The 14,199-nt window shown below is 36.3% G+C and overlaps 1 protein-coding gene across 1 annotated transcript; it reads right to left on the minus strand.

Moving 5' to 3' along the window:
• Positions 1 to 770: 770 nt before the first annotated feature.
• Positions 771 to 12,453, minus strand: LOC149959015 (glycine receptor subunit alpha-4-like). Its single transcript, XM_090167313.1, has 9 exons — positions 12,324 to 12,453; positions 12,081 to 12,171; positions 3,284 to 3,357; positions 3,164 to 3,231; positions 2,858 to 3,084; positions 2,709 to 2,791; positions 2,500 to 2,643; positions 1,551 to 1,912; positions 771 to 953 (listed from the first exon to the last, which is right to left on the minus strand). Exons 1-9 carry the CDS (start codon positions 12,451 to 12,453, stop codon positions 771 to 773), a joined length of 1,362 nt encoding a protein of 453 aa, XP_090023439.1.
• Positions 12,454 to 14,199: the final 1,746 nt, after the last annotated feature.

A 14,199-nucleotide genomic window follows, 5' to 3' on the forward strand; every position in this document is an offset into this window, starting at 1 on the left:
ATATTGGGCTTAATGTTTTATCAAAAAGAAGTCATCCAAAACGGTTTAACTCGCGAGTCCAATTCACAGCTTGAAGATAGTATCATTGTCGAAAACAGGTTCATACTTATTGTTATTATGTTACTTATGCTAATATTCACAATGATACGCAAAATAAAACTAGCACTCTCAATAATACCAAATTAAAACCGTTCGATAAAAAGGAAAATTTTGTAATATTACCGTACAGTAAACTATCGGAAAAAATAGGCCACCTATGTAATAATAATAAAGTTAAACCCATATATAAACCTGTCAACAAAATTGCTAACTATTTTCCAACAAGAAAAGACAAAGTACCTAAGTATGACTAAAGTGGCATCTACCGATTAACATGTAGCTGCACAATGGGCTACATTGGGCAAACTAAACGCAGTCTATCATTTAGGTTAAAAGAACATAAGGCTGATCTGAGATTAAAAAGACCTAAAGCTAACGTAGAACATGCCCAAGGAGAAACACACGTTATAGATACCAACAATGTCAAATTAATCGCTAATGAAAATAACCCAATTAGACTAAACATCAGAGAGTCCATCGAAATCGTAAAGTAAAAAATTACTAATAAAATGATCAAAAATATCGACGGCCCTGCTCACGAGATTGCTCTATACTATAAAGACATGTTCAATCAAGATACGTTATAAATATGCCGTTTAGTTCGCCTTTACGGGTTAAAAAGTTTGCGTACACACTCTATCTACTACTACCCTGCATCATATAAAGATTGTTCAGATATTCAAACTACTATTACCCTGCCTACTGTCAACTCTTCTGAAATCTCGACAAAACGCTATTATGTAATTGCCTGACGACGACGCTAGACTGGGCGTCGAAACGGCCGTAGCGTAGCTTTTAATAAAAGAATTTTTATTGTACAAAAGGGGTCTCCATGATTTTAATCTAGTTAATACCTGTACAAGACAGTCCACGAATACAATTAGAAGTAATACACTTTCCGAATTAGTTTTGAGGTAACAAAAAGCATTAAGATATTACGACGACTAGAAATATCTGGAAATCATTCAAATATCGATATTTCCTGAAGTGCTTTCTCTTACAATTGTTAGTGGCCATACAGTTCTAGAGATGGCAGCTGCATATGACATATTCACAACCGTAACGTTTCAAGCCATAATTTTTCAAATTTAATGAAACAAATAGGTGTTTGTTTTGACAGCAGAAGGAAACACACTATGCAGAAACATGAGTGTGGGGATAATTCAAGCTGAAAAAATGTGCTAAGGGTTATTCTATAAGAAAATGGTATGAGCGCTTATATATTTATTACTGAGGAAGGAAGCAAAGTAAAGCATTAACTGATTTTAACTTAAATCAGAGCATTTTCCATCTCGGATCCGAAATAAGAAAGATCATTTGTAATATGTTACTGTACTATAAATGTCGTACTTGAAATCAAATGTTTCAGAACAATTTTCCAAAATATTTCCAATAACTTATAGTTGTTTCTAGATTTTACATTAAATTGTTACTAAATATATGAGACTTACTTTTGGTCGCAAACTAATGTAATGATTGCACACGCGCTCGACAGGGGGCGTTCGGTACGAGTAGGCGATGCTGTACTCAATGAAAGACGCAAAGACGAGACTAAGGCAAGCGAAGAGCCACACATCCAAGCTGGTGATGTACTGGACGGGCGGTAAAGCATTGCGAGCTTGAATCATTTGCGTCGTTATGGTCAATAAAGCGGTCACGCCCAAGGTCACTCTGGCTGGAGCAGCCTCCACGTCAATGTAAAACGACAGCCAAGACAGGACCACGACCAAAGTGCTGGGTAAGTAGTAGTTTATGACACTGCCGGTCAACCGCCGATATAAAGTGAGTTTCGCTCGAAGTTCGGTGAAATTACCTACAATAAAGGTTGCATTGGGAAGTGGTTAGCACTTTTTTCTCTCAGCAAGATGAGCTGAGTTGGATCCAGCTTGTGGCACTGAGTGAAAACTCGGAGCTACTCCTTCTGCATGGAGTTTCCAAGTTCTCTCCCCACTGGTTAAATAGTTTTTTGCTCAAGTTCTTCGGTTTTCGCTTCCATAAAAACTTGTTGAGGGTAACAGTAAGTTAGTCTAGAGAGCTGTTGGCTTGCGTGTCATATAGGGCTTGCCACCACCATACCCCGGACACCTGATCTAAAATCATTTAAAGTCGCTAGATAACTTGAGCCTAAGGTGCAGCCTTGGGTTAACCTAGCTGATAAACACAAGTTTATTCCGAGCTAGAACATATATAATAAAAATAAAAATATTAATAATATAAATAATCAGCTAGGCTTATACGCCAGGCAACACCTTAGGGCTAAATTATCTAGATACTTCAATGCAATTAATTTAGGTGGTCTTGTTATTCAACTAGTAATACCCAACGCACCACCTTCGACTCAAGTCAGCTAGCGAAGTTTCGTGATATTTGATATTTCATTAACAGTGATCAATTGCTCACCAGTAACCCAAACTTCAGTTAAAACTTCCGGAACCGGATTAGATATTCGAAATTGTAAGGGTTGAATTTCGTAGTAATAGAATATACCACCATTCTTCATGTCATTTTTCCAATGAAGCTTCACTTTGTTGTCCGCATTGATCACTAAGAACGTTGGGTTACAATGTATATTTTGAAACGTAATACAATCAACTCTTGCAATCACTTACTCAAAGCTATTTTGAACAGACAATGTTGGGAATCCAGAGGGTACAATGAAAATTCCATAGGACACGATAGCCGAAACATATACCTGAGAATGCGTTATTCAATGAAAAGTTAAAAAAATTCTCTAATATATATAATATTTCAGTTTTACCTGTCGATACGGTATATTTCCGAGTTATTGTGGTACTTGTAACCTTGATTGGGAACCATTTCCTTAAACGAAAAAATTTCTTCAGCGTTTGGAAAGATGATGTCAGTCTTCCACATGCATTCTGAGAGCTCCGGTGGTAGCAATATTGGGTTGAGATGGTTCTCAACTGTTATTGACATTCTTTTGTTTTTCCATACAGTGTACATGAAGCAATGTAACCGGAAGTCCTAAAATAACAAACACTTTTCAACACTAACAAAATGTTTTAAATGACACTAACAAAATTAAAGGAGATTTTTGACTAACCATGTCCGCTTCTGAAATCTGATCGATGTCTATGACTGCAAAACCCACATAAATATCCTGCGTTTTTTCTAAAAATTAACAATTAATATAGTTTATTTTTAACATTTTTATTAGCTTTACCGAAAAGGGTAGGATTTGTTTGATGGTAGCAATCTTTCAGAAGTTCTCGGTCAATTTTGGTAGATATATCAATACTGAAAAAAAATTACACGTTATGAAAATATAGAGATAAGAAAATTCAAAACGACTACTGTGAAGTGTCGTCAGTTACAATTGTACGGGTGATTAAGTTACATGAACTAAACCCATAGTGTCACCCCTGAACCAGAATAAATATAAATCGTGTTATACCTTTCCCTTAAAAATATTTATCACAGAATTATAAAGGAGTAGTATAGTTCAAGGTTTAATGCTAGCAGTTTTTATAATATTTATAGGCTGTATACTTACGACGCATAAAATACTCTGAAATGAAATAATGCAAGAAAACTGTGTCTAAATTCAAATACGAATAAGTATAGAAATGAGTTCTTTAACGAGAATGAATAACTGTATAAGCGTATCATCCTCACTGATGGTAGCACCCGATTGAGAAATCTACCTCCAGCTAGTGACGCAACTGCCACAAGGACAGATTGTATAATAAGTATAGAAATGAGTTCTTTAACGAGAATGAATAACTGTATAAGCGTATCATCCTCACTGATGGTAGCACCCGATTGAGAAATCTACCTCCAGCTAGTGACGCAACTGCCAAAAGGACATATTGTATAATAAGTATAGAAATGAGTTCTTCAACGAGAATGAATAACTGTATAAGCGTATCATCCTCACTGATGGTAGCACCCGATTGAGAAATCTACCTCCAGCTAGTGACGCAACTGCCACAAGGACAGATTGTATAATAAGTATAGAAATGAGTTCTTTAACGAGAATGAATAACTGTATAAGCGTATCATCCTCACTGATGGTAGCACCCGATTGATAAATCTACCTCCAGCTACTGACGAAACTGCCACAAGGACAGATTGTATAATAAGTATAGAAATGAGTTCTTTAACGAGAATTAATAACTGTATAAGCGTTTCATCCTCACTGATGGTAGCACCCGATTGAGAAATCTACCTCCAGCTAGTGACGCAACTGCCACAAGGACAGATTGTATAATAAGTATAGAAATGAGTTCTTTAACGAGAATGAATAACTGTATAAACGTATCATGCTCACTGATGGTAGCACCCGATTGAGAAATCTACCTCCACCTAGTGACGCAACTGCCACAAGGACAGATTTTCAAGCTTGATTTCTAACCCCATCTTTCTCGTCCCTTACCACGAAACGCTGGGATAAGTAGCTCTGGTATGAATTTTGGTCATGGTTTTAAAATAACAATTAATAATTATATCCATTCTTACGTTATATTTAGTTGCTGTCCACGTACGGAAATCCATAACATCGTTATCCAAACTAATATTATAAATTTGTCAATCATTGATGAGTCCTATTTGGCCTTTAAACTCGACCTCACTAAAAAAATAATTCGAATCTGAATAACATGTGTCCGGTCAACGTCAGGAAAAAAATGAAAGGCAACGGGAACTTAGTCAAATGGTTGTTCCAAACTATTTACTTGGTCTTGTGTTGAAACTTCGTACGAAGTTTGGAAAATTACCAAATTCGATTTTCCGAAAACAAATGTTACCCACGTTGGAATTGTTCATAAAAATGCTGAACTATTTCCTTAATAGTCCATTCTATAAATATTCTGAAAATAGTTTCGCTCTAGCTCGCTCTTAATATAAAAAGTTTATAAGCTAATGAAGAATTATTTCTTCTGCTTTAGAGTAAACTATAAAACGCAATCTTACCTTTTTCATATACTACATAGCATTTCCACACACACTCGTTTAACTAAGCTAGTCCGTTCCCATTTGTTTTTAAATATTGATTTTAGGTTTTTAATTTGGGTTAAGATTTCACAATGATTTGGCAACAGTCCGTTTACAGATAATGGGTTATTCATGGTATTATTTTAAACTTCGTGGTAGAAAAACGTCAATTCAATCAACTAAATTGCGCGCTTGAAATTGAAAAGAAGCTATCCACTTCTCTTTCTCTTATCACATCCGTTTTGATATCTAATAAAGAATATAACCTCTTTTAACCCTTTCTTAGCAGCGGTGAAAGCAGTCCAAACGCAACCTGACCCATTATCCGTATCTTAATGGGAGTGTTTGGTCTTATACACACTATGAAATAAATTAAATATAATTACATCTTTAGTTCATTATCGTAATTAGTAACACTGTAGCTTTGCTCATGGCCGTAATTTTGCTCCTTATTTTTATCGAAAAGCACAGAGCGATAAATATAGTTTTGGCAAACTGGGTTTTTCCAGATAATAGTGTCTCTTACTATTGTTCTACGTTTACTTAAGTTATGATAAAGGTAAGAAGATGGCGCTGCATTTGTGGTGAGCCTCGTGAAAATCGTTCGTGCCGAGAAATTAAAGTTGAACTCGGCTCGTGGCGTAGAGAAAAACAATTTATACTTTAACAATTTAAATTTTAAATTTTATGAAAAGAGCCCGAAAATTCAATTTATTTGTAATAACTGTAGTAAAACTAAATGTTTTTGCTTCTCGCCATTCTTGATCGAGGAATCTCGCGTGTTACTTTTTTTAATACAATAAGCTTCGCTGGCTGAACTGGTTTTAATGTAGCTCATTCGTTACAAAATACGTATCCACAACAAGTAAAAATACTTTACTAGAGATGTTACTTTTTTCCTTGCACCTGAACGCTGAATATACGGTTCGTAACGTCTTCGCTAAAATAGTCTAATAGTTTAATCGACACCGATTATTATAGCGCCTGCTAAGAGCTAAGGAACACTGCGTATCAGTCGTCTATTAAGCCTCATGCTTAAGCATTACTACATTACGTATTTTTTGGTACACTCTCGATGTTTTCGACGGCCACCGAAAGGGGCAGAGCGATAGTTTTCGATAGCGAATTGGAATTATAAATCGTTTTAATATGTCAATTCCAAGTATTTAAAGATTAGTTAATTTAATTACCTAAAATAAATATATAGAAATCTCAATTTACATTAACACCAAGGTTCTTAAAAATGCTTAAGCGCACAATAAGGTTGGCTTACGCGGGCTGCTCTCTCTCTGAAATTTGGGGGAAGATGTGACCTCACAAGTTGTCGGTATAAACGAGCCCGTGACTGGGATGCCATATTGGGTTGGAAAACAGCCAATTGGGCTTTTTTTCGAAAATATTATCTGTAAATAAATAAATAAGCATGATTAAGAACCTTGGGTTGGCTGTTGGCGGGAATTGGGCTTTTCAATTTTTTTTATACTGAGAATACCGCCATGCGCCAAAAACCTATTACTTAAAATTAATTTCTTTTAATTTTAAAATATTCGCGGTAAATGTTTGGCTTGATTTTAGGAAAATCGACCGTTTTTGAGCTTCAAAAAAAAAAATTGGCGGCTATTCGGTTGATAATCTGGTATCCCTAGCCAGTGAATTTGTTTGAACTAAAATGTCTAGTGTCATTTTCTACATACTATATACTGGGCCGTCTTTAACCTATTGGAGGCCTGGGCACATTAGGATAATGGGGCCCCTATGACCTTGCCAGAGAACTATTTTGTTAGAATAGACAAAGAAAGTCGATAAGCAAATATTAAGTTCTAGATTTGTTTTTATTTCTTTACAGTCACATTAAATAGATAATATAATATAATTCACAAAAGTTACTCTGTACAGTCACATTAAATAGATAATATAATATAATTCACAAAAGTTACTCTGCCATGGCCCTAATTCCAAGCGAAAATCTCAGAAGCTTTATACTATTCGTATAATACGAAACAAACTTAAAACTCATTAAACAATTATAAACCGTGTTAGGCTTAGTTATTATTTTAGATACAATAAAAAACTTACCCAAACAATTTATTAATGTTTCGAATGAAAGTTTTGCAAAGCTCCTTAAAGACGAAAAGTCAGAACTTGTGTAATTTAGAATGTCACGGAACCGAGGACGGAACTATATCGCTATATTTTATATTAGACGAAACAACTATTACCATTTGGAATTATGTTAAGAAATTATTTAACTTTTCAGAATACTTTTACTCTCAAAACTTAGTTTAATCAGCTGAAACTTAAATCGGAAAGCCTGATTTTCGGGCGAGAGTAGAGCAGCTTCGCGCATGCAATAGCTAATAAGCAAGTCAGTATTGTAGTCAGTCATTATCGTTTGATTTTTTCGAAATAAATGTTTTTCGGTATTAAATATCGGTTATCGTTTGATGATCTGGCAGATACCAGCGGGCTCCTATCGGTCGCGGGGCCCTGGGAACGTGCCCAGAGTGCCCAATGGGAAAGAGGGGCCTGACTATATTGAATTTAAATTAAATTGTGTATTTTCGGATGAAACTATAGATATAATATTTATGAAGAAACTCTTAAGCATTTTTAATAACCTTGCTAAAACAATGGTTCTTAAAAATGCGGGATAAAACGTAGAAAAAATAATATACCGAGACTCCGAAAGCTAGAGAGAGTTTAATCAAGAAAGACAGACAGAAAGACCCGTTATATATGTCTGCTAAAAATAATAGGTCTACCCGCATCTCGACATCTTGTGACGTCAAACTAACCAGCGTTTCCTCTTTCAGTTGAAATAAGACGGGCGACCGACGCGATACAGAGCATGAGCCCCCCTTTGAGAATAACTATCCGTATAATCCGCTTCCGTTAATCTAAAAACTGAACACGATCGGCTAAAACTTTGACGGATTCGGACCAACTTCTATCGACGGTTATTACTACCTCCAATAATCTTTGCGCCCGTACGCAGTTGCGTACCCCATTTCGCCACCCCTGCACAAGTTTTTAAGAAACTCTGCTAATGAAGTTTCTTGACTTTCTTCATTTATAATTATCCTCGATTTATCGGAAATTATGACCGAAAATCTTTTCCTACAGACTGAAAAGCTCGTGCCGTGATAGAACAAAAGCAAGGTTATAAAACGAACTAAAAAGGGGACGAATAGTCCTCGTAGTACCAATTTCGCGACATCCGATATTCAGCCCAATCGACGTCGCATGTATCTCCACTATTCGTCCGAAATGTTTCGTCCATCAATGCTATCTAGAGGTGCGTTTATCAGCAATTAATTTTAATTTGTTTCACCTGTATTTGTATTTGAGCTGATAATGATTAATGAACCACAAAATATTAATTTTATTAAGAATATTATTATTTAAATTTTCTAGTTTATTTAACGTGAATTAATTAAATTACGTGTTAAATCAAAACTACTTAATTATTTAATTAATTTTATCTTTTCTCAATTTTTATATTTTTTTATATTATTATTTTCTTAATTTTTATTTCCATTATTTACATTTGATGAATTATTTCTACAATCACAGCCAATTACTGCGAAAAAGCTTATCTAAGTTGGCCGAGCTAAAGTCCTTTTAAAATAACTGGTAGCCCAGTTTGTAGTTTCTTTTGTACGAGGCCATTACTCTATAGTTTGGAATCGGTCACCATAAAGTCCATAATGCGTTCTACACAAACGTTAAAGATTATAACATAGTAATCTCTAGTATTGCTGATAATATATCATAAGAGTAAGTATTTTATTAAAAAACTGTTTGATTTTTTTAATGATTTTAACTCAATTTTTTTAATGTGTCTTTTACAGAGGTAGGAAGAAAATATGTTTGATCAAAGTCTATTTGGACTCGTTACCTTTATGGATTATTCATCTTCACTCCATGGACTAATTAACAACAGGAACGGTCCGGCCCGGGAAAAAAGTAAAAAGAACAAGCATCGACGCACTCTAGCGGTACTCGCGGGCATAACAGGAAATGCTTGTATAGGCTGGTGATTCAAAATAACCGGGGGGGGGGGGGGGGAGAGAAAATAGGGAAAGAAGCTTACTTGAAATTTAAAAGTTGAACCACGATATTACCATGCGGTGCTAATATATTAGTCTTTTAAATTAATCGTCGTAAAAATTTAGAATGTTGAGCTTTTCCGATCGTACATATAGTAAAATATTCTGCTTACCGTCTGAAAGCAATTCCCAAATTTGTTACGGTAATTATTGTTATCATAATATAGTATTATTCATAAATATACATGATTGTACCAAGACTTAATATTTGTTTACCTTTTTTTGATGATGAATAATTTCCGAGATAATTTAGAATCTATCTTAGAATCGGAGGTGGAACAAATATCATTTAACTATACCAGTTATACTAAAATAATAACTATATAGTTATTTAACGTGATAACATGGATGGTTATGAGCGACGTTTGGGTTTTCCTTTGTAAACAAAAATCTGAAAATTCAAATCACAACCGCTAAAACCGTTAAAAATCAGTTTCCAGTTTATGACGTTGGAATCACCAGGATAAAAACTATTTGCCTGGCAACGCTGCTGAACGCGCTAACACTTTTTTTGGGGGTCTTTATAGGGAAATGTTATATATCTGGGCCGTCCCTGTTTGTTCACTCTCACTGAATGGTGGACTTATAGCTTAAATGTGTTCCGTGGATAGTTTAGTGAATTTGTATTTCCAAAAGTAAGATTTGCAGTGTATTCTCCGAAAGTTAAGGAAGGTTTGCTGTTTTTAAAGTTCATTTTGGACCTGTACATGTTTCAATTTAACTTTTTAAGTTTATTATTCATTACTCTCACTGAACGGTTCGCCTAAAGTTTTATTTTATACTGTGATAATTTATATAGCTAAATTGTAATTCCAAAAGTAAGATTTGCGTTGAATTCTCCGAAAGTTAGGGAAGGTTCGCTGTTTTTAAAGTTCATTTTGGACCTGTACATGTTTCAATTTAACTTTTTAAGTTTATTATTCATTACTCTCACTGAGTGGTTCGCCTAAAGCTTTATTTCATTTTGTTATATTTTATAAATTGAATTTGGAATTCCAAAAGTAAGATTTGCGTTGAATTCTCCGAATGTTAGGGAAGGTTCGCTGTTTTTAAAGTTCATTTTGGACCTGTAAATGTTTCAATTTAACTTTTTAAGTTTATTATTCATTACTCTCACTGAACGGTTCGCCTAAACCTTTATTTTATACTGTGATATTTTATATAGTTAAATTGTAATTCCAAAAGTAAGATTTGGATAGATATTAAAATTAAGCTTCGAGAAACGGTAATTCCTAGAGTACATTTTTCATCCGATAGTCTTAATTTTTTTTAAGGAATAGTGTTAAATGGCTTAATTTTTAAATCAGAAGAAAAATAAAACTAATTTTTTTTTACATTTGTATAAGGAAGGTTATTTAATTTTTTTAATAGTTTAGTTCGAAATTTATTTTTTATATAAAAATTAAATAACTATATAAGTTTTGTAATTTATATGTTAACTGCTAATACTTGCAGAGTTCGTGTTATTACAATCAAATTGTACACTTGTTGCTGGATTTTTTCCATTATCTTGTATTTTAATGTTTTGAATAAAATTTTTAAAGTTTGGCTTTTTAAATTATTTGTTCAGAATACGATATCCAATGAACGTCCTAGTTTCATCCCTATTGAGCCATGATTGAACCAAATTAAAGGCCTAAAGACATCTCTAGGGTTTATTGAAAGACATCCAGGGGACGACCGCCGTAATCGCCGTTGGACGTCGGAAAACTCGTCCCCGGGACGTACTACGGCTATAGACAAACCGGACATTTGGACGTCCTTTAACGTCCAACCGACGTCAACCCCGGATTTTGGGATGTCCTACTAGTCAAAGAGCCCATGACAAAATAAGCATGTGATAAGGTACACGATGGGTCAAGGTATTTTTTAATTAGGTTAGTGATTTGTAACAAAGAACTGTTTGTCTTACGGGTCAAAGTGGGGGCTTTCCGGAAATACGAACCATGTATAAGATTAAAAAACTAATGTCGAGCCCCTCCCAAATTTACATGTATAAGACAAAATTACTTTTTTAGTCTTATACGCCGTTTGGTTCAGATTTGAAGGTTAATTTAGCGATATTTGGTAAGAGCACGTTGAGACCAATCGAATGATACCAATATCAGGTCATATCAATTTTCAAGGTCACCGGAAGTGACGTCACGTGGTTCGTATTTCCGGAAAGCCCCCACTTTACCCGTATGACAAACAGTTCTTTGTTACAAATCACCCCCCCCCCTTGAAATTTTTTCCTCAAAACCCCCCCTGAAATAAAATCCTGGATACGCCCTTGGCCGGGATAGCTCACAAAAATACCTTCTCTGCGAAACGATCATTTCTAAGGGTCGTTGGGATACTTTCTAAGAAAAGCTTTAAGACAACGATCTATAGATCGGCGATTAAAAAAGCAAGCAGTACTCTCCGCTTTGTCGACTGAATTCCATTCTTGGTAATTTTGGGACCCAGGTATGCACACTTCTTCTTGCCAAGACGGAACTTCGAGTCTTTCACCTTCCCCCGCGCGTCTTTCTTTGCCCCCCTAAGTCTTTCGCCCCCCCCCAGTATTTCATCGTCCCCCCTGAGTCTTTCATTGCCCGCCCCTGAGTATTTCGTCCCAACCCAGTCTTTCATCGTCCCCCCCCCCCCTGAGTTTTTCGTCGTCTCCCGCGTCTTCCATGCCATACATCAGACGTGTTTCTAAGAATAGTCTCATATGCGTTTGGCGCAGGTTTGGACCTCCCCATTCTTTTTAATAACTGGTACAATTCGTGTAGCCCAATCAGACATTTTGGGAATTTAAGTCCCTTCTTCTTGTAGGCGTCATAACTCTCGTTCAACAGGTAGAAGTAATGTAAACGAAATTGTTCGGGTTTTTTTGAAAATAGGCTTCGCCTCTTGCCGTAAAGAAAGCTTGGCAAATCGGTCCTTAATACAAACCAGTTGGTCCTTAAAAACGATGGGTGATTAGGAAGTACTTGTTTAAGTTTGAGCCTCTGAGTGCAAACCATCGGAGACAAATTAACCACATCTTCCAGTTTAAATTAAGATTAGCAGAAAAAGGTACGTCCAAGTAATGGACGCTCATTTCTCTTGACCACATAGAATTAATTGTCAAAGGTGGTAGAAATAAAAGTAATTGCGAAGAAAACTTACCTCAGGGTCGAATTTGGTTTGGCATACTGATACGGTCGGAAAGTGACATTCGTGGACTAAAATAGCGGTTGATATCTTTTGACTTTAGCTCCGAGACACCAGGCACCGTATTTATCTCCATGTCAATATTGACGCCTTGGGTCTTGGTTCGAAGCATGACTGGTGGCTCGGAATCGTGATCCAACTAAAACATTAGCATAGCATCGTTGTACTCAGTAGTGATATATTTGACGTCCTTGGATCTCCCCTTCTTCCTTCGCCCTTTCGATGGTTTTGACTTTTGACTCTTTGGCGGCTTCTTTGGAGCGGTATACAGTTGAATAGTGGCCCTTTCATTTGCAGCTGTGGCATTCCTTTTCGTTGGCGAAGCAGTAGCCGGTACATGATTTCGTCGTCCAAATCGAGAACAAGGTTCCTTGATAGCCAAAGGCTTTGCAGATCTTGCTTCGGTGGACTGAGCTGATCTGATTGGAACAGAACTGCCGTTAACCTTAATGTCATCGGCATTCTTGTTGGTGAGTTCCATGGACAAAGCGATGTCCATGGCCTTCCTGAACGTCAAATTTTTGACCGATCAGAATCTCTTAAGGTTAGGGTTATCCTTGACACCTGCCTCGAACTCATCTCTGAGATATTCATCAATCTGGTTGCCAAACTTGCGAGTCTTGCTAAAGTGGCGTAAAGTTACTCCGTAATCTGCGACAGTTTACCCAGTATTCTGATGACAACGATTAGACCAAGTTTGCGCAAACCGTCATCCGTTGCAAAGATAACGATTCGATCATCTGCATTCTGACCATTATCACCTAACAATAATGTCTCATAATTTGGCTCTCCAGAAGTGCACCAGTTACCTTCTATCTTAATGTCTTTACCGCGACTGGGATTAGTCCGGTGGTTCGAATTTCTCTTGTTTTTAAGGGTTATTTTGACAGTATTTTCAAGCGGCATTCGAGCTTTATTCGCCTCGTCGAGTTGAGAAACAGCCTCGGCAAATAATTCGGTTGGTTTAGTGCGAGATATCTTAGCTTCTTTTAACTTTCCTAGGCATTTTGCTACTGCAACTTCTTTACGATCAGCGTGATGATTATGGTTATGACATGACTCCGGTTTGTTTACTTCCAATGTTGTTTTCTGAATTGCTTGCATTTTAAAGAGCTTGCTTTAAAACCACGCCCACGTATTTGGTTACGACCACGAACATGTACATATGTCCTTTCCTTTGTTAGACTTAATTATTTCCATGTCCTTACCCGTTGGGGAGTATTTCAAAATGAAATATTTTCCGTAATTTTTTTTACCTTGGATTTGTTACATCGGCCTTTTCTTTTCGCTTTTTTTTCGTTGATTTTCTTACCGACAACCGTTCTGCCATGATATTGGGTTCGCGTCGAATTGGGCCTTCTGATTTGCAATCAGATCCTTGCACAAAACCTGGCTCGGTGGGTGAAGATACATTTTATTTTCCACCGTCGTTAGCAGCACCCCAGTGAATAATATTTCAAGGCGTTCAAAATAGGAATTCCCTTCCTACTCTCCAGGATTGAATGCGCTAACAGAACCAAAGTAGACATATATATCAGGACTTAAAACCGAAGCGATGAGAGATATCCAACCCACAGTACATCCAAAGTAAACGCCGTCGCCACTTAAGTATCGTGAAAGGTAACAACTGTATTGAAATAACAACCAAAGAAAGTGCGTTTAAAGACCGAGAACAGAGCGAATTTCCACCCCCCTAATCCTGTACTTAATTTTTTGACGAGTGACAACTGATTGACATCTCTGACAACTTAAGTGACAGCTCTGACAGCTTGAGTGACCACCTGGACAATTCCATGTATTGTAGCTTACCTTTTTTGATGCTCATTGTATATATTCTTTTCTAAAAACAGTCAGAGCC

Source organism: Leiobunum rupestre, chromosome 2, assembly GCF_980474605.1.
Source record: "Leiobunum rupestre chromosome 2, qqLeiRupe1.1.hap1, whole genome shotgun sequence".
Lineage (NCBI taxonomy): Eukaryota > Metazoa > Arthropoda > Arachnida > Opiliones > Sclerosomatidae > Leiobunum > Leiobunum rupestre.

Bases quoted from the DNA above. Each gene is read 5' to 3' on its own strand.
- LOC149959015 (XM_090167313.1), bottom strand. From the start codon at position 12,453: ATGCTTCGAACCAAGACCCAAGGCGTCAATATTGACATGGAGATAAAT. The intron at 1,913-2,499 runs GTGAGCAATTGA...CCTTTATTGTAG, and splicing joins AACTGAAGTTTGGGTTACTG to GTAATTTCACCGAACTTCGA. The intron at 954-1,550 runs GTAAGTCTCATA...TGTCTTGTACAG, and splicing joins ACATTAGTTTGCGACCAAAA to GTATTAACTAGATTAAAATC.